Raw genomic sequence first — 19028 nt, 5'->3', positions numbered from 1 at the left:
AAGGTAGCTTTACACGACTGCACTGTTAGAATGGCAAAGTCAACTCATTACTTTAAAATGAGCCTAATTCCCCCAATTTTGAACAGAAAAAAACATTAGATTTAAGGGGGTAATGCTCTATTATATTTAAAGATGGAAAATTCAAAAGAAGAGAAATTATAATGGGAACCTGTTTCTCTGTTTCCAGGGAATGGGCTTTTTTTTTTTTCCTCACAGTATTCTGATCTTACCGGTTACAGAATCAACAGAGGCTAAGATGCTAACTTACCGGTTGACTGACTATTGGGTTTGATGAGGGGTTTTAGAATATCAGAAGAAAGTCAAGGGGGAATAGTGTTGCTATCATTAAAATCCATGTACATTTTCTATCCAAGACAGAGTCACGTGTCTTTTGGGAAGCAGTCTTAGAATGTATCAATTCTAGTTTCCGATGACTTGTCTTTGTATTTGCAGCCATGTCTTCAAAGGAATTCAATTATTTTCCTAAAATAGGTTTTGATTCATTCTACCAAAGTTCATAGTGATGTTTTGTGCCTATATATGTAGCTTTATTGAAATACAGTTTATATACCATAATGTTCATGCATTTAAAAAAACACAGTTTGATGGTTTTCAGTATAGTTACAGGGTTGTGAAACCATCACCATAATCTAATTTTATAACATTGTCAGTACCCCCCCCCCCAAAAAAAAATCTAACCATGGCAATAACATTATCTTGTAATCTGAGGGCTTTTGCTTGCTTATCAGTGCATTTTGTTGAAGGAAGCTCTTACTTAATAAGTCAAAGGGGAAAAAAAGAAGTATGTAGAGGAAAGGAATTAATGTGTCAGATTTTAAATGTTTTGATCCAGAGTCTCGTACCAATAGACTCCGAAGCAGTACAGTTTATCAGCTTTTGTGAAAATCCCAGGAGCAATTGTAGACGATCCTGTGGCAGCCACTCTTACAGCACACAGGCTTGTGTGGTTGTCATGGGGAAGGCTTTTCAAATGAAATAAAAATACTCACGCTCAGCCTGCCACCATAGAGGAAATGCTTTTCACCCATGTGCACAGATAATTTGCCTCAGTGACAGGTTTTACCTTGGAGAAGCAGTGAACTGAGCTAGTTGACACAGTCAATTATTATTCATTCCACACACACACACAAAGAAAAAAAAAAAAGAAAAAGAAAAAGAAAGAAAGAAAGAAAAAAAAAGAACTGAGAAGGAAGGGGAAGGTGGTGACAGTTAGCTAGCTAATGCTAAGGTGCCCACCAGCCAGCCAGGGTAACATCTCCTTCAGCTGGCTCTAACACCGTAAGAGCCTGACTTGTGAAGAGAAACTGGGGCTTCATCTTCGCCTCCTGACAGTTCTTTAAGAGACACACATACACACACCGCAACCTCAGTAAATGAAAGCTTAAAAACCAATCAAAACAAAAAGGGCATGGTCCATCCCTGAAAGTAACTTTATATATCCCTGTTCAGCTATCTTTATAAAGCCTTTCTGGCAGAGCACGATGTGAAATACAGCTTAAGTGTGTTTACTGATTAGGTTTATATATCTCATGCAATAACACAAGTCCAAAAACACAAGCCAAAGTGAGGAGGGAAAAGTCAGGCTCTCAGGACCATGAACTGGGTTATGTGCACAAAGTATTTCATGAGAGGATTTCATCAAAAGACAGACAGCTCTTGTGAAATGATATGGAAAAAGTCTGAAGAAAACATCTCAAAACGAATGAAGTACTTATTGCTGAAAAATGAGCTTAGATTGCAACCAATTCCAAAGTTCAGAATTTACTGCACCATTCAGGTCTTTCCCTCTAAGTTTCTTGTCTCCTGTTTCATTGCACAACAAGGGATTCTTCATACTTTCTATGAAATACAACAAGGCGATTTTTGCAGTAATAAACTCCACACATGCATGACAAATCCAAGCATGTAAAATGTTTAACATCCCAGTTCACAGACACTTTAGGGACAAAATCCGATTATGAATTATATGCCACAATAAATAGGGCTCAATGTTTCATAAAGCAATTTATAGTTCATAAAAATGACAAAATGTACCTGTCAGACAGAGCGTGGAGAGCAGTTCTCTGGGCTGCCTGCTGGAAGGAAGGGCAGAGATGTTTATTTAATATTCTGACTTTAAATTATGTACTCAATCAACACTTTTAAAAAACCTGTGTCACACACGTTTTTGCCATGTGGCCAACTATTAAACTACTAGCAACATAGTAGAGACCCATCATGTTATGAAATGGACGCTCCTCAGAGTTAACTGAAGCCCACAGCACACACCTGCCACCAGGGGGCGCGAACGGGGAGGCACGGAGTTCTAGGTGAGGTTAGACTAGTCTCTAGAGACCCGGAGAGGCTCAGACCTACACTCTGAAATCATTTCATTTTTACACTCTGAAATCACCTTTACCATTGCTTTATTCTACTTTCCTGTAAGAAAAAAATCTGTTTTGTTTCCTGTAGCTTCTTCCTCAATGAAAGTGTAGTAAAAATAATTTGTTAATTTATTTTTGAGAGAGAGAGAGAGAGCGAGCACACACTCACACACATGAGTGGGAGAGGTGCAGAGAGAAAGGAGGACAGAATCCAAGGCGGGCTCTGCACTGACAGCAGACAGCCCAACGTGGGGCTCAAACCCACGAACCGTGAGATCAACACCTGAGCTGAGTTTGGAACACTTAACCAACTGTGCCACCCAGGTGCCCTGAAAGTATAATTTTTTACTCAGTTTTTAGATTTATTGAAAAAAGTCAGTACAATTGGAAATTGGAACACTGGTTGGAAGAGTCAGAGTATTAGGAGATTACTGATTTGTTTTAGGCATAGTAATGATATTGTGGTGATTTTTAAAAGTGTCTTTTAGAGATCCATTTTGAAATATGGATACAATTATATATTGTTGGGATTTGTTTTAAAACAGTACAGTTGGAAGGAAGGGAGAATGGATGGGCATTTATAAATGAGACATGATGGCCTTGGGTTGGTAACTGTGGAAGCTAGGTGATGAGCACACTGGGGGATTAGTATATTATTCTGTACATCTTCGTATGTTTTTGAAACTTTCCATAATACAAAAACTAAGAGAAAAAGGCTGCCATTTCTCTATCAGATTCTCTCATGTTTGTAATCACTTTCTTTTTGTCTGGCTATTCTAAATTTTTGTACATTGGCTTTCTATCACTTAATACTCTGAGGCTTCAGAAGGCCAAGGTCATACTCTGTTCTCTGTCTCAGAAGTTATAATTGGGAGGGGATCAAAGCATGGCCTCTTAGACCAAGGCTCACTCAGGGTGTACTAGAAAATAAAGAGTGCGTACAGTTCATTTTCACCATGTATGCTACATATGTCAAGTTTATTAATTACCAGGGACACCAAAACATTTCCCATGTTATTCCTCTTTCCATTTAGACAACAGACTAAATAGAATCTTCATATTAGAAAAAAAATCTGACACATTAGTATCATCATCCCTATTACAGAAATGAAATACACCCTTGATAGTAGCTGCATGTTCCTGGATCAGTCAGTCCAACACTTACTGAATTCCTACTGTGTAGAAACTATTATACTGGCCTCCAGGAGGGACAAAAACAAAAGCAGAATAAGTAGTCATCGTCTTAGGGAAGCTCAATCCCTAGGTAGGAAGTCACTCGGGGGTCCAGGGATGACTTGAGGACACTTAGGAAATAAAATGCAAATGAAAAGGTTAAGGTAGGACAGCATCAGGAAGGTGCCCATCTGAGGGACAGCTAATGGCTGGTGGATCAGCAGCTCCTCAAACAGTGCCTGGAACTGTTAGCAAGTGCTCAGTAAATATCTGCTGAGTAGATGTTAAATGAATGACTCAATCAGGGAATCCTTTTCACTGAAATTTAAGCAGAACTTTATTTATTAAAAAAAATTGTTTTACATTTATTTATTTTTGACAGACAGAGCACTAGTGGGGGAGGGGCAGAGAGAGAGAGAGAGAGAGAGAGAGAGAGAGAATCCAAAGCAGGCTCCAGGCTATGAGTTGTCAGCACAGAGCCTGATGCGGGGCTTGAACTCACAAACTGTGAGATCATGACCTGAGCTGAAGTCGGATGCTCAACCGACTGAACCACCCAGGTGCTCCAGAACTTTATTTTTTTTAGTTTATTTATTTTGAGAGAGAGAGAGAAAGAGAAAGAGGAAGAGAGAGAGAGAGCAAGAGAGAGCAAGCAGGGGAGGGACAGAGAGAGAGGGAGATAGAGAATCCAAGCAGGCTCGCTCAGTCAGCATGGAAGTCTGAAGTGGGGCTCGATCCCATGAACTGTGAGATCACGGCTGAGCCAAAATCAAGAGTCAGACGCTTAACTGACTGAGCCACCCAGGTGCCCTTGAGCAGAACTTTAAAGACAAGGAGGAATGTGGGCAGGGAGAAGACGTGTTGGTCATACTGGAGTAGGAGGTAGAGCAAAGGCCTGTCCAAGCCTCTAGCAGTGGTTCTCAACCAGGACACCCCTTACTCCCAACCCCAGAAGTGTCTGGAATTGAGCAGGGGAGTTTCTTTGTATTATATTCATGAGGGGGATTACTACAGGCATTTAGTGCCTGGGGTCGGGGATGCTAAAACCTTTTAAAGATCAGGAAGTTCACTTATACGGTGAGGAAATGTCCCCTTAAAATGACAAGGGTATCTCTACAGAGAAACACTGTAGCAAAGTAGGAATGAAAGTCAGATTTGAAATAAGTGACACAGGGAACATTAGCCTCTGGGCCTGGCAAAAGGAACTGAAAATAAATGAGTAAGAGGAACTTAGATAATTCCCACAAATGACATAACCACATTGATTTAAGAAAAAAAAACATAAGGTCTGTGAAACTGGGAATTGAAAGTCTTACATTCCGGGAGAGGTTTTGCTATTCATTTATATGGCAACCTTGAGTCTGGCCCTCAACCTATGTCTGTTTCCAAACTGCCCTCTCCTTCTCTGAAGGGAATGATGAGGGAGCCAGTCAGTCACTGTCCAGGCTACTGAGGACAGTCTAAGGGGTTATTGCCTCCCCCTTCTCCCCTGGATTCCAGCAAATTAGGGCCCAAATGTCCTGGCATTCCAGTGTCACATAATCAGTCAAGAGAGAAAAGAAGAATATCTGCATAGCTTGTCTTGGCGAGGACAACTGAGGGAGTAGAAAGATGCATGGGGAAAGAGGGGAGAAGCCTGAGGAAGACTTGGAGCCCAGAAGCCCCCTCTGATACCTCAGAGGACAGGTATTTCCTTCTCTCATGCTCCTTTCTTGGTGCTTTCCCAGAGGGCCAGCCCAGGAGCATGCCCACAAAAAGCACCCAGCAGGTGATGGGCAGCCATCACTGTTCCCACGTTTGTCTCCTAAAGGGTTCTCTTATCACTCATCAAGATGGCTTTCACCTTTGGCAGCCGTACTTGAAAAGAACTTAACTCTCTACTCTTGACTCTGGCTAAATGCACAAAAAGAATTTGGAACTCCCCAAAGGAAAGATGGCATGCATTATTAGTACAGTCTCTTAACATCATCTCAGCAGGAGGCACTGGAGACTGACTCTTCCTGGAATAACAAAAATCATAAGGGATGTGACCAAAAGTTCAACAGAAACCTCTAACATGGCATCTGAAGTTTCCCCTAGCCATGACAGTCAATGTTTAAAAAAGTGTATTGATTCTTTTTTCTCCTGCCTCCAAATACTTCTTACTGACTTTTGTGGTAGGGAAACACAGTGCTTTTTGATGTGAAGCTTATAAGAAAGTTATTTAGAGAGCAAAAGCAAAAGCAACACAAAAACTGAGAAACTCAGCTGTTCAACCATCACTGGAGTGATGCATCCCAGGTGGTTGGCACCTGTTGAGAGCAAGTCCATAGGACTGATGTTGACTGAGATCTCTAACAGAAGCTGAATTGGCGGCTTGGAGCAGGGGTTTCTTTCCTTTACCAGATGGATGTGATGGTGGAGCCAAAAGGTTTAGACATATGTCACAGACATATGAAGGCTTAGACATCAGTCATCCCAAGTCACTAAGCAGTGTCTTTCTGTGACCGTCACTCTCCAATCTGTCCACACAATGCATGTTACCACCCACTTAACACTGCGGTATTTAGCATCATTGATTGCCTGCACCATTATTTTCAATGCCTGGTTTTGATTATGCTATTTAATTTGCAGTTTATTCTACATCATTAAAAACTTTACAGAGGATGACTCATCATCCATCAAGAAAAGAGATGAGAGTATTTTAAACATTTTAAATAATTCCTTGAGAAAATCATAGCTTTATGGCATTAGATTGAAATTGTATGTCATATACCAAGGCAAAGACCACAAAAAAATTTTTTTTACTGCCTCCTCTCTTAAAAGTAGTTTGGCTTTTGCATACTGTTTTACTTCACTCTTGGAAAATAATAAGATAAATAAACATTGCAATTAAAGAGCAGAGAAAAAAATTACTTAGGTGACTCATGATTGAAGCTTGAAAAACTACTCATAGTAAACTAGATGAATTGCCCAATTTCCTTCTTTCAAGAGTTGTACATTACAGCGACCATATTTTTCTCTTCCTAAATCATCATCTCCTTTTGTAACTTTCCTCTTATTTTGTTCTCAGGAAAATAGGTTGAGAGGGTTAAGAGAATACTTCATTGATCTTTCCTGAGTTCATTACTCATTCACAAATGACTCTGAAGCATAAGTCTATGAGACAAAACAAGCTTTCCACCAGAAATAATAATTTTCCAGGTTCTCCTCAAAAGATGACATCTTTTCTCTGTCTTTATTACAGCAAGTTCAGTGTTTTGGAACATAATCAGTAGACATTCAGGTTTCAATGTATGCTAAATGAATTACCAGTCAAAATCTGTTATTGAGGGAACTCAAAGAGGAAATTAAGTGCCCTTCTTATAATTGGGTTGTGCATAGAACAAGTTTATGGATATTGAAGCAGGGAGGAGAATGAAAGGAACAGGCTGAAATTCAGCAGGGTCTCAGGATGATCCAATTTCTTTTTTACTTGATAGAAACAGAATTAACACGTGGACAGCTCTGTAATTTGGTCTGAAGTACCTATGATGTACAGTCACTGGGCTCGGCTTAGGTGACAGGCAAAACAGACAAAACCCTCACCATATTGTAGTTAGGGTCTAGCGTGAGTCAGACATGAAAAATTAAACACACTTAAACATGCTAGATTACAAGGGCTATGACTGAAATGGACAGGTGCTATGAAACAGAATATGAAGATCTCATTTGGAATGAATGGTCAGGGAGGGCCTGCTAACGAAGTAAAGCACAAAAAATCTGATGCTTGCAGGATAAAGAAGTTACTGAGCCAGAGACATGGGAGTGGGTGGGGAAGGAAGGGCTCCTGGCAGGGAGGACAGTTTGGGAGCAAAGGCTTGAGGCTGGCCTAGATCCTTGCTCAGTTGAAGAACTATATGAAGGACACCACGGGGGAGCTCAGTGAGAAGTGGGGACAGGGGCAAATCCCAAGGGCTTTGGAGGTCAAATTAAGGATTTTGGATATTATCCATAGGGCAATAGGAGGTCATTGAAGGATTTACATTATTGGAAGATGGGTGAAGGATATATGGGATCTGCTTGTACATTCTTTGCATCTTCTGGTGAATCTATAATTGAAAAAAAAAGCAGGGAGTGAGGCAATAAAACTGACATTTTTCAGATATCACTCTGGCTTCTGTGCGGTGAATGGATTTGAGCAGGAAGGGACAATGTTTGAGGTTGTTGCAACAACGGAGGCAGGAGAAGTGCAGGGTAGCACTGGAGAGAGTTTGTGTTATGTTCTGGAGGCGGAGCTGAGGGAACTTGTGATGGGTGGGATGTGGCAGACTTGGGGGGTGGGGTGGGGAGGACATCAGGAAAGAGTCCCAGGCTTCTGCCTTGAGCACCTGGTAAGCATGAGGAGCCACTGATCAGGATGGGCACCACCGGTGCAGGTATACGGGCAAAGGTAGATTTTAATTTCGGGTGTGTGAAATTCAAGGTGCTTCTGGGATGTTCCAGTGGAGAGGCTGAGTAGATAGCTGGATACATGAGATTGAAGCTGTTTAAATGTCAACAAAGTATAAAATATCAATAGCTTTTTGGCAAATAACAGTCAAAAGGAGATATGTGACTGAATTTTTTTTGGTCTACAATTTGCTCTCCTTCTAAGAGAAGTAGGTTGAGGATTCAACTGGTTAGAATACATCTTTATTTCTCCGTCCACATGTGAGTGACCTCCATCTTTTCTATGAACAGTGTCAGGTTTATTATACTGACAATAAAGCAGGTACCTGTGCAGCAGTGATTTTAATCACTGTGCTTCACCTGTGTTAGGATGTTGTATCCACATTCAGCTACTTGAAAAAATACCATAGCAGATAATCTTAGTTCATCTGTGTTTTGCTGTTACTGATGCATGCTGTGAACTTTAGACTGGATTCATGTATCTTTATGGGAATTCTGTCTAGTAAGGCCTTACTCTTTTCTTGCCATTTTTCTTCAAGTTGAGACTTGTATTTATGAATTTCACTGCTTAATTTCCTTCTACATCTCTTAACACATTTTATGTTTCATTAACTTAACTTTTACGCTGTTGGCTTTCCATTTGAGTCCTAGTTGATGAGTCTCTTAACTTTTTATGTTGTGAGCTTCTTTGTTGCTTTCAACCCATTTGGTAACATATGCAAGACAAAGGAAAGTCTTACTCTCTTCAGTTTTCCCCCTGTAATAATGAGCATTGTGCATTTTCAGAAATGCTGTCTAGGAAGCGTTTTGTTCAGTAGACTTTGACTCAGGCAGAGTCAGGGATGACAATGTAATTTATGATCCAAATAAGAACATTTTGGAGAATGAAAGGGGATGCTCTGCAGATAGGAGCAGGGGAAACAGGAGAGAACCCCGCTCTTCTGGGCACACTGGGCTGTGTGACTGCTCTAATAAACATGAGTCTGCACAAATATAAATGAGATCAGGATTAGAAGACAGAATTTCAGGGGCTGAGGAGCTTGTCAATAAAGAAAACAGACAGCAGAATGGGGTCAGTAGCAGACAAATCACTTGGATTCTTGTTGCTTTAAATCAAGCCAATGCTTCTGTCATTTTCCCATTCTCTTTCCAGCTGCTCCTCTATTTAGATTCTGCCTTTAATCTGAGGTCTAGCTCAACCTTTTTATAAGTGCTCCTTGACCACTCATGCTTTTGTTGACCTTCCTCTCTCTGAACTCCTAGCCCAGAACATGGATTAGCACTGGGTTCTTTTCTTTCTGGAGGAGTTTGCCATTTGTTTTGTGAGAATTCTCATCTTGGCTCCTCCAGTTTCTTGAGGATCAACTGAAGGTGGAGACCCTAGTCCATTCCTCCTCCATCTGAAAGGGCTTCCCGGCAACTGACAACACTTGCTGTGGGATTCACAGGCAGGGGGTGAGTAGGTAACTTTTGGGGATGACATATTGCCACTATTTGCCACAGCGCTAATCTAAGAGACTTGTTGAAATACATTTTTTCTTAGCTTTATATTCTTTCTCTATTTCACTTTCTTTAAAAATTAGGGTATACTTTCCTCTTGGGAGAAAGTTTGACTAGTTTTTTCCCCCCACACGGGATTGCTTAGATTTATTTATGTCTACTGGAAATTCCATAAAGACAACAACAAACACTTATTGAGCACCTACTCTATCCCATGGAAAAGGCTGATTAGGGTTGACAATATCAGTGAAGTTGGGCTGTATAACGTTATCTCATAATTTGGATCCTGTTACCAACTGACTGATTTGGGGGACTTGTCTGAGGTCAGATTGTCAGTGACAGTCCTGATTTGGCTATTTGAATCTTCTGAGAGGGATTAAGAGAGACATGCTTGTTTTCACTGAGCATTTCCTGGACATAATGCTGGAGATAAGCTCACTGGAGATAAACTGAACAATTTGTGACATCCACTTGCAGCCCCTTTTGCCTCTCTGTCCTGGGGGCTTTTGCCTTCACAAATGAAAACTCTGGGGCAGCCACTAGGAGTTGGGAGAGAGAAGGGAAAGGTGTGGGGACAATGTGAGCACATGCCATGGGTGCTGTCCCCCATTCACAGTGACTGACATCAGACTCCTCCCAGAGGGGTTGCGGCTCCACTGAGGGCCTGGAAGATACAAGGCACCCTAGACAGTGTGCCATATTGACTGCTACAAGGGCAACATTATGGGTCAGTGGCTTCCTGGAGGAGATCTGTGGGACAGGTGTGGTGTGGGAGTGGTAAGAGGTCAGTGTGAAGTGCAAGGATAATGGTAGGAAGACCCATGGCCATGCATGAGGCTAGTAGCATTCACCACAATGTTGGGGGTAAGGTGGCGGCTGCAGAACTGATACCCAGCCCCAAGTGAGGTCATAGGAACAACCTGCGCTTCAGCTGATGTGGCATTGCTGTCCCATGGCAAGTACTTGCATCCACCGGGGGCAGCTGGACACTTACCCCATAAAGGGCCAGACTTAGGGAGGCTAGACACTAGCTCCTTGAGGACAGGAAGTAAGCCCCAGTTACATTATTGAACAACCATGGTACAATGTCTAACCAATAGCACAGGGCACACAAATTCTTGACAAATATAATGTCACCAGATGACCAAGCATACTGGCACCTCTCCTGAACGCCTAAGGGATGAGGGATTAGTCTTCATCTCTTTCATTCAGTTCCATCTCATTCCAGAAGCATTTGTGCAGAGAATGAGGACTCAAAATTGGCAACTGAGCTTTAGTCTTTAACACAGATTCTAACATTTATTCAAGATTCTGTTAGTATAATTGTAAACTCAGTGTTCCTTTTTGTTTGTTTTTGTTTTAAAGGAATGAACAAGGCAGTATTTTGCTTTTAAACAGCCACCATCCTTCAATTGTCAATTACCCTCTTCAATAAAAGGATCTGACAAATCTTTGCTGTGCTATTATTTTGTTAGAAACAAAACACTTTCCTTATAAGAAATTAATCTTTTTCCTTGTGGTGTTTTTCAGTAAAAGCTTCTATCAAGGTACTAAATAAGGGACCATTTGTGACCCCTGCTGGAGACGTGGTAAGTTATCAGTCTCTACCCTTCTGTTCCAAACATAAGTATTTTCTCCTCCTAAAGAATCTTTCTCCTCTAAAGAATCACAAATTTAATTAATCCCATTAATTGGGGGCTTGGTTCTCTTGTTACCTGTGTTCTCACAATGTTTCAGTTGCCTTGGGAGAGAGGTGATAGACTCATGCAAATAACATGTAATATCTAGCCCTAAACCTTCAGATTTCACATATCATCTTCATTGTATGCATGCCATACATACATCAGGATGTATGTTTAAATTCCAGGCTTCTAATTTTTATTATAATTTTCAACTGTTTTAAGTGGTATGTGTGCAGTGTAGAAAAAATTACATGTATGTAACAAGCAAAACAACAAACAACAATAATAAAAACAAAATAAAAAACAACCTCCATTTCTCCACTGGGATGATAGTTACCATTAGCAATTCAATGTGAATCTATCCCTATTTTACATGTAACCCAAATACATCAGGGCCAGTCTTGGGGCCAGTCGAAGAATGGTGTTTCACTGGAAAGAAACACGAATATTCCATGACAGCCTTGAAAAGTAAGGTAAATATCAAAGCCTCTTGACAAGAGAGGGCTGGGGAGCTAGACTGTAACACACTCTAAACCCCATTCCACTTTATCAGTCATCTTTTCTAAGTCCCACACAGTGTGGCAGTGACCCTGTCTCTCTTCTCCTCTCTCTGCCTCCTTCCTGCCTCCTCACACTCTCTTCTAAAAATCCAGACCTTCTCCTCTCTTCTTCCTCCTATCTTCTGGCTCTATTCTTCTATAACTGCCTTTTCTGATATAAACCAATTTTTCTGGCCTCTTCCTGTACTCCTGTTCTTTCATAACTAAATAGACATTTTAAAAAGTTCCAGCAATGCAAAAAAAGAATGTTCCTGGGGAGAAGGGAGAGAAGAGGCAGAAGGTGGGGAAGGACGTGAAAATGTGTACTTTAGTAGCTTTATAGTAATACATACATTAATATAAAATGTTTTCTATTAATCCACTTCGGCATTTTTGTCCAGTTACATTAAGATATTGAAACGGGTTCAGTAAGGGTGGCTTGCTCACAGTCACAGGTGGGAAGTAATGGAACCAGGCCACTGAAATACCACAGAGCACCCCAGTCCTGCTTCTGCCTCATTGCAGACTATTCCTGGCAGAGGGTGAAGGGAAGGGGATCAGATGAGTTTGGAATTCTGCCAGTATCAGTGTGAAGAGAACTGGTGGGGTGCTGAGTGGACACTAACACACACAGGGACAAGCTTCCTGCGGGGATGCTATCGAAGAGGAAGTGTAGGAGTCATCTTTTAGACAGGTGCTTGCAAAGGAGATAGGAGGGTTTTAGGTTTCTGAGACTGAAGTCTTTTCCTCAAGAAGTTTATAGGTAGAAGCATATTGTTTATCTCAAAGCTTTCCAGAAACTTCTGGAGAGGAATTCTTTTGACCTCCAGAGCTCACCATGACAGACTGCATATATAAAGGAAGTGCCTGCCTGGGTCAGGTCTAGGTAGGTGCAGAGATCACTGAGGATTCATTAGGCAAACAGGGCAGCCCCACCAGTGTGCAGGATGATGGTGGAATATCCAAGTGTGGCTGTCAACTCTCATAATGGTGAGAGTGAGTGAGCGAGTGAGTGAGTGTGTGTGTGTACATGCTCATCTAGCAGCATCTACAATTTCAAAGTGGAAGCAAACAAACAAGAATCACCATCATATCTGAGTAACTTGGAGATACTCTACAGGTAGTATGTGGATTTAAATGCCTGGTTATTGGGAATGGAAAGTTAAATTTGGAGTATGGAGTTGATGCAATCTAAGCCCTGCAGGTTCTCCCATGGCTTTGTGGCCTGCTTATCATAGTTTTGGTCATCTATACGTTCCTAGAACTCATCTCACAGAACAATTTCAGTGCAGGCCAGACCATGAGCATGGCGAAAGATGGTGATGGCCTGTTAATAACTCTCACCTTTGGTACAGCAAGTGGATACTGGGTTTAGTTACTTCCTACTTTGTTGGGTTTGCCAAATACCTTTTAAAGCTTTTAACAAAATCCTTATGCTACCTCAACACAATGCTTTAGTGGAGACCCATTCATTTTCCACTGGCCTTGCTAGGTGTTTGATTATTATGAATGCAACTGGGGACTAAGTTGTGTGAGGTATAAATGTTACTTTGTTATTGTATAAAGACAAAATGGGAGTCACATAAATGTTTTCATGGTTTTGTTATAAATGCAACCTGTATTTCAAGAACCAAAATCTTAAATCTGGCTTTATGTTTCACTTAAACATCTTTTTCAAAAACTGAGACAAAATAGCAATATTTGAAGGTTAAAAATAGGTTTGTAATGGTTAAGAGTCTTATAATGGCACTTTGTAAACCAATTTTTTAATATATCAGAAAGCTAGATTGATTCTGAATATGTTACTATTAGTATTAGGATTTTCACCTCTCAAGAGACCACTGCTTTAGAGTTTATATGTGAAAGTGCTTTCATATCTAACATGTTGTAATCTTACAACATACTCTTCCTTGAACTGCTTTGGACCTTTAAGAATGAAGTCCAAGTTGAAAGAAGTGGTACCCAGAGACACGATGAATTAACCTCCCCAGAGTGACATTGGGCTAACTTGCTCTTTTCTAGTATGGAAAGGACTGTCTGGTGGCCTGGCATTTCTAGAACTGTCTGGTCTGCTTCTTAAAGATGGTCTTCTTTCACTCAGCACAACCTGTTGGCTGCAGATCTGGTCAGGATGGAACTGGCAAGTGCCAAGGGGCGTTGAATTACCACAAATGATTATGCTCCATGTAGAAACAACAGGCTAAGAGAGTCTCCTGAGAAAGGCTGTGCTATGAGATAACCAGCCCCACTTGAGAAGATTTGGAAAAATACAAACAAAAAAAAAAAAACTTTCCAAGTGCATATCTGGACCAAACACCTGAATGACTGTAGGTAAATCCTTTACTAAATGAAACTACTCAAGCCTGGATATGAATGATAGCATATACTCCAAGGAGCATCCACTCTTGAATGGTTATACTTCTGAAGAAGCTATTTAAGATAAAAACCATTAAAGTCACAGGACAAAGGACTATTCCTCTGAGTTAAATAGCTGCATCCTCTGGAGGGAGAATTCCACTTCCTCTGCCAACCAGGAGCTCTGCCGGCAGCTGTATTTGAGAAGAACATGCCTATCAACTCGTGATGCATGGCCTTTCTTCTGTTCTCCAAATAGAGAGTCTATTTTGTTGGTACTGATATCTGCCATTAACAAAACTTGGCTTAGTTTCAAAAATGTAGCTCCTCTATGGATTCTTGAACTTAACAAAGCAATGATTCTCTATTTTGTGTTAATAGTATGTTTGCCCAAATTTAATGGATCACCTTTTCATTTTTATGTAATTTTCTCCTTTCCTGCATTTCTGTTCAGGGCCTTCCAACTGAAATTAGTCACATCTTATGGTCCAGGTTGGTTGGGCACAACTAAACCTACATAAATCTCAGTTGGGTCCCCCACATGAGGTCTGAGAAAATATTTTAGGAGATAGGGTTGTGAGCCTTTGTACATCTGTGCTCAGTGACATTTAAATCAGCTGATAATTTCAATTTTGGAAATTACTGTTCATTAACATGAAACAAAAGCAATTACATTTTTGGATATCTCTACTTATGCTCATGATTTTCACAAATGTTTATGAAGAGTGGCATGATTTAAAAAATACCATAAAATCGGCCATATTAAAGAAATTTTGCATTTGCTTCTGGTGACAATAAAATTTTATTTATAAAGTATGATTACTTAACTAAGTTTTAGGACTATTATATCAATAAAAACCTCCTGCCAACCATTTGAGTTTTCACTGACTAAGACAGAAGTTTCAAATACATGATTACTTCAAACACAGATGACAAAGACCTGACAGGAAGTAGTTATCAATGTGAGTTATTGCTGTTTCTATATTAAAAAGATACCAATTCATCAATATGACTAAATTGGATATTTAGCTTAGGGATAGCATTAATGCAAGACTAAACAGAAAAAAAACAAACTATTCTTCCTTTTCTTCTGTTTTGCTATTAAGTGTAATATATGCTTTTGTGTGTGTGTGTGTGTGTGTGTGTGTGTGTGTGTGTGTGTACACGGAGGGCAGAGTTTTTCCTGGCATTTAAAATTTACTTTAAATTTTTGTGGTTAAATTATCATAATGAATATTACTAATGTGTCTTGCACGATGTTTGGCGCTTAGTAGGCATTCAAGATTATTCTCAGAATGACTCTTATGTAAAAATTTTTTAGCTCTTGTTTGACTGCAAATAATATCTACAATACAGTTCATTTCTAATGTAAGAGAAACTTGATTTTGGAGCCTTGCCCCTCAAACCTGGTCCTGATTACTGCTTCAACTCCTGTTTATATAATTCCACACAAGTTTGGCAGGATTCAAGAGCACATACCAGGGTGTTGGCTTTTATGAATCTCCTGGGATGTGAATGTCAGGCTGACTGGATGAACTCTGGCCACAAATCCCAGACAAGCACAATGACTCTATTTATTCAGACTTGGCCGCCTGAATGCAGATCGACTCTGTGGGTAATAAATTTTCACAGGCCAAGAACTCCAGCATCAACCAAGCTGATCCTGAGAAGAAAAATGCACCCAGGGAAGTGGTGCTGGGCTGCACAAACCTCCTATGTTTTTATTCCACGTCTGCATATCATTTAGCTAATTCATTTGGTCACTGATAGACATGCACTGCCAATGGCTTCAGAGGTTCTTTTCAAAAACTCTGCTTTCTGTTATGCAATTGTCATATTAAAAAAGGAACAAAGGAAAAAATGAACAGCACCCATTACAACTGGCAATCTGCTTTTAATATGACACCCCAAACTGATGTCAGTTATTTTACCCAGTGGCCTCTACAGTAAAAAGCAGAGAACTGAGTAGGAATGATTCTGTGCTTCCCCATAAGAAACCAAAGGCAACAAAAAGCAATGAGACCTGCAGTTCGGTGAGCAGAGCAATTTCACCTATAATCTTGACATCTTGATGCAAGGAGGCTTTAGACTTATTCTGAGAGGACTGGGATTCTTTTTGAGAGACACGATTAGTACTCCATGCATTAAAAATAAAAAAAGAATTGGCTTTTTAACTTGGAGATTTATGTTAACTACCTAGATATCTATTAAATTAATTGTGCTCTCCAAATATTGATTGGGGGATTAAAAGGTAACTTTTCTTCATTGTAAGAAGTAAATTATGCCAGTAGGAAAATTTCCCTTTACAGATTACATCCAATGATCAGTGCCTGTAAAATTAAAATTGTCAGTTTGAGTGGATAAACCATGCTCATTTAAAGAAAAAAATGCAGTTATATAATTAAAATGAAAAGGCTGCCTGATACGTGTGGATAATGTAATTACTGGAAGCTGCAGGCACATATGCAGCCATTCAATCTGGATCCTGCTTCTTTACTTTCCCTAAGCTTATATATTTGTCATCTCTGAAACACTGTCTGCCACTGACACTATCTCAGCTGCTCCTTGCATATGATCCTCTTCTTAAGCCTTAGCTATAATAATTTCATCTAGATATTGGTGTGTCCAGCTTCCCAAGCTTACCCTGACTTGAGAGGCACAGCTCCGCTTTTTGCCAAATTGGGAGATATGGAATATAATTAATCTCTCCAAGTCTATTAAAAAAATTCCTTCAGTATTTAGTGACTTCAGGAATAATTTTGTCTTAAATCTTCTAATTTCTTTGTATTCTTACATGAAAACATTGGCCTTTGGAATTTTAAAACCAAGAGTTACAGAAAAGGGGATCAAACAAATTGCTACATGTATCAGTATCTTTCACTTGTCCAGACAAGCAAGAAAACTGATTCTCATATCATTTGTCTTAGTCCCAGTTCAAACCTTATCAAGTATGAAAATTATAGGAGCAAACATGAAACTATGCTTCTATTTTAATTATATCTCCAAATTTTCTAGGTAAACTCTGTCACAATCTCAGCTCTAGAGGTTACAGTCAAAATTCTGCTATCCCTGAAAGGGAAGGCTATAAGAGAAACCCATTCTTTTGGTTTCAGAGGCTTCTGTTTGAGATAAATTTTGGATTGAAGTTAAGATATAGGAATAAGTAAGGGGAACCTGGGCTTGCTGGGTCCCTCCAACACAGCTATATCAACATCCAATCATTTTGAACACCTAGGAAATTGATCTGAGGATTAAGAGAACAATCTGCATAATTTGAGGGAGAGAACATGGCATTCTTCATGCTCACAGCCCGAGGCTTGAACTCATGACCCTGAGATCAGGACCTGAGCTGAGATCAAGAGTTGGACGCTTAACTGACTGAGCCACCCGGGTGTCTTGACCTCTTCTTAATATAGCATTCTCTCAGGAGCAGGAAGCATAACAAGCTTTCTTAACACACAAAAGGTAAAAACCTAGACAACATGACAAGATGGAGAAATTCTCCCTAAAAGAAAGATCAAGAAGAAACCAACCATAGCCATGGATTTTCTCAAAACATATATAAGCAATATATCTGAACAAGTCATAAGAATACTAGCCGGGCTTCAAAAAAGCATAGAAGATATCAAAGAAACCCTTGCTGCAGAGACAGATTCTGAAAATTTGTAACTTCAATATGGCTTGGTAGTAAGTACATTTAAGAAGTGGCTATAGATATTTCCATGGAGACTGGATGGACCTTTCCTCCTAAATAGGTAGATTGTTTTTGCAATAATCTACAGCCACCTTATGATCTTGGGTCTTATGTTTTTGTTCTTTTATGTCAATACCTTTGATTTTGCATAGAAGTAATTTGAAAAATCATAGTGTTCAATACATGAAATAAAGGTAGAGCAAAAGTTATCTCTGATACGGGACAACAAAGAGCAGGAAATACTCTCAATTCAACTCAACATTGTACATTTATTCATGTATTCATTCAGCAAGTATTTAGCACCTCTGCTGTGCCAGAACAGTCCCTGCCCCCAGGAAATTTCCAGTCTAATTGGTAGAGAGAGATATTTTAAATTCTTTTTGAAAATATTTATTTATTTATTTATTTATTTATTGAGAAAGAGAGAGAGACAGAGCATGAGCAGGGGGAGGGGCAGAGAGAAAGACACAAACAGAATCTGAAGCAGGTTCCAGGCTCTGAGCTGTCAGCACAGAGCCTGACATGAGGCTTGAACTCACAAACCGTAAGATCATGACCTGAGCTGAAGTCGGATGCTTAACCTGAGCCACTCAGGCGCCCCGAGACATATACTTTAAAAAGTAAGATAAAACATAAGTAAAATTATGATGAGACCTAAGAAAAAAGGTTAGGATGATTGTGAGAAGGACTAACTGGGGAGGGGGAGGGTGGTCCAATTTAGATAATGGGGAGGCCCCTGAGAAAGTGAAAGTTATGTTGTGGTTCATCAGATAAAAAAAAAAATGAGGGAGGAGAGGCCTCTGGAGGCCCTGAGGCAGGTGAGCGTGGCTTGTTGGAGGAGATGAAAGCAGGCTCATGTGGTTAACGTGCCATGAATGAGAACAGTGTGAAGTGAAGGGAAAGAAGAGGGGTGAAAACACACTGTGTAGGGTAGTGTTAGTCATGCCATGGGCTCTGGATTTTATCTCAAGTGAAATGGGAAACGTATTTAAGACTTTACAGCAGGTAATGAGTTGATCTGATTTATATTTTTCAAAGATTGCTGTGAGGAGGTTGTACTATAGAAAGGGAAGAATATAAATAGGCTAGTGTCTACTTGATTGGTTTAGACTAGCCAGGATGGAAGGAGGTGGAAAGACTAATATTTAATTTTGGAGGTTGAATTTATAGGCCTTAGAGACAAAATTAACATCTAAGTGAGGAACAGGGAGTTGTCGAGGATGAACCTGGTGTTTCTAGACTTGAATAACTGGGTGTATGGCAGGGCCGCTTTTAGAAATGGAAATAATCA

General features: G+C 40.0%; 1 protein-coding gene across 6 annotated transcripts in view; it reads right to left on the bottom strand.

Moving 5' to 3' along the window:
* The window catches only part of AFF3 (ALF transcription elongation factor 3), a 565834-nt gene that overhangs the window by 93419 nt on the left and 453387 nt on the right, over positions 1 to 19028 (bottom strand). For 4 of the 6 annotated variants that reach the window (XM_049650171.1, XM_049650173.1, XM_049650175.1 and 1 more), the window contains one exon: positions 2056 to 2096. In XM_049650171.1, coding sequence (XP_049506128.1) covers positions 2056 to 2096 — 41 coding nt within the window. The remainder of the gene's footprint in view (positions 1 to 2055; positions 2097 to 19028) is intronic. The other 2 variants (XM_049650172.1, XM_049650174.1) reach the window with 1 other exon arrangement.

Source organism: Panthera uncia (genome assembly GCF_023721935.1).
Source record: "Panthera uncia isolate 11264 chromosome A3 unlocalized genomic scaffold, Puncia_PCG_1.0 HiC_scaffold_11, whole genome shotgun sequence".
NCBI lineage: Eukaryota > Metazoa > Chordata > Mammalia > Carnivora > Felidae > Panthera > Panthera uncia.
The sequence above is the reverse complement of the archived record's forward strand: the minus strand, read 5'-3'. Positions and strand labels throughout refer to the sequence as shown.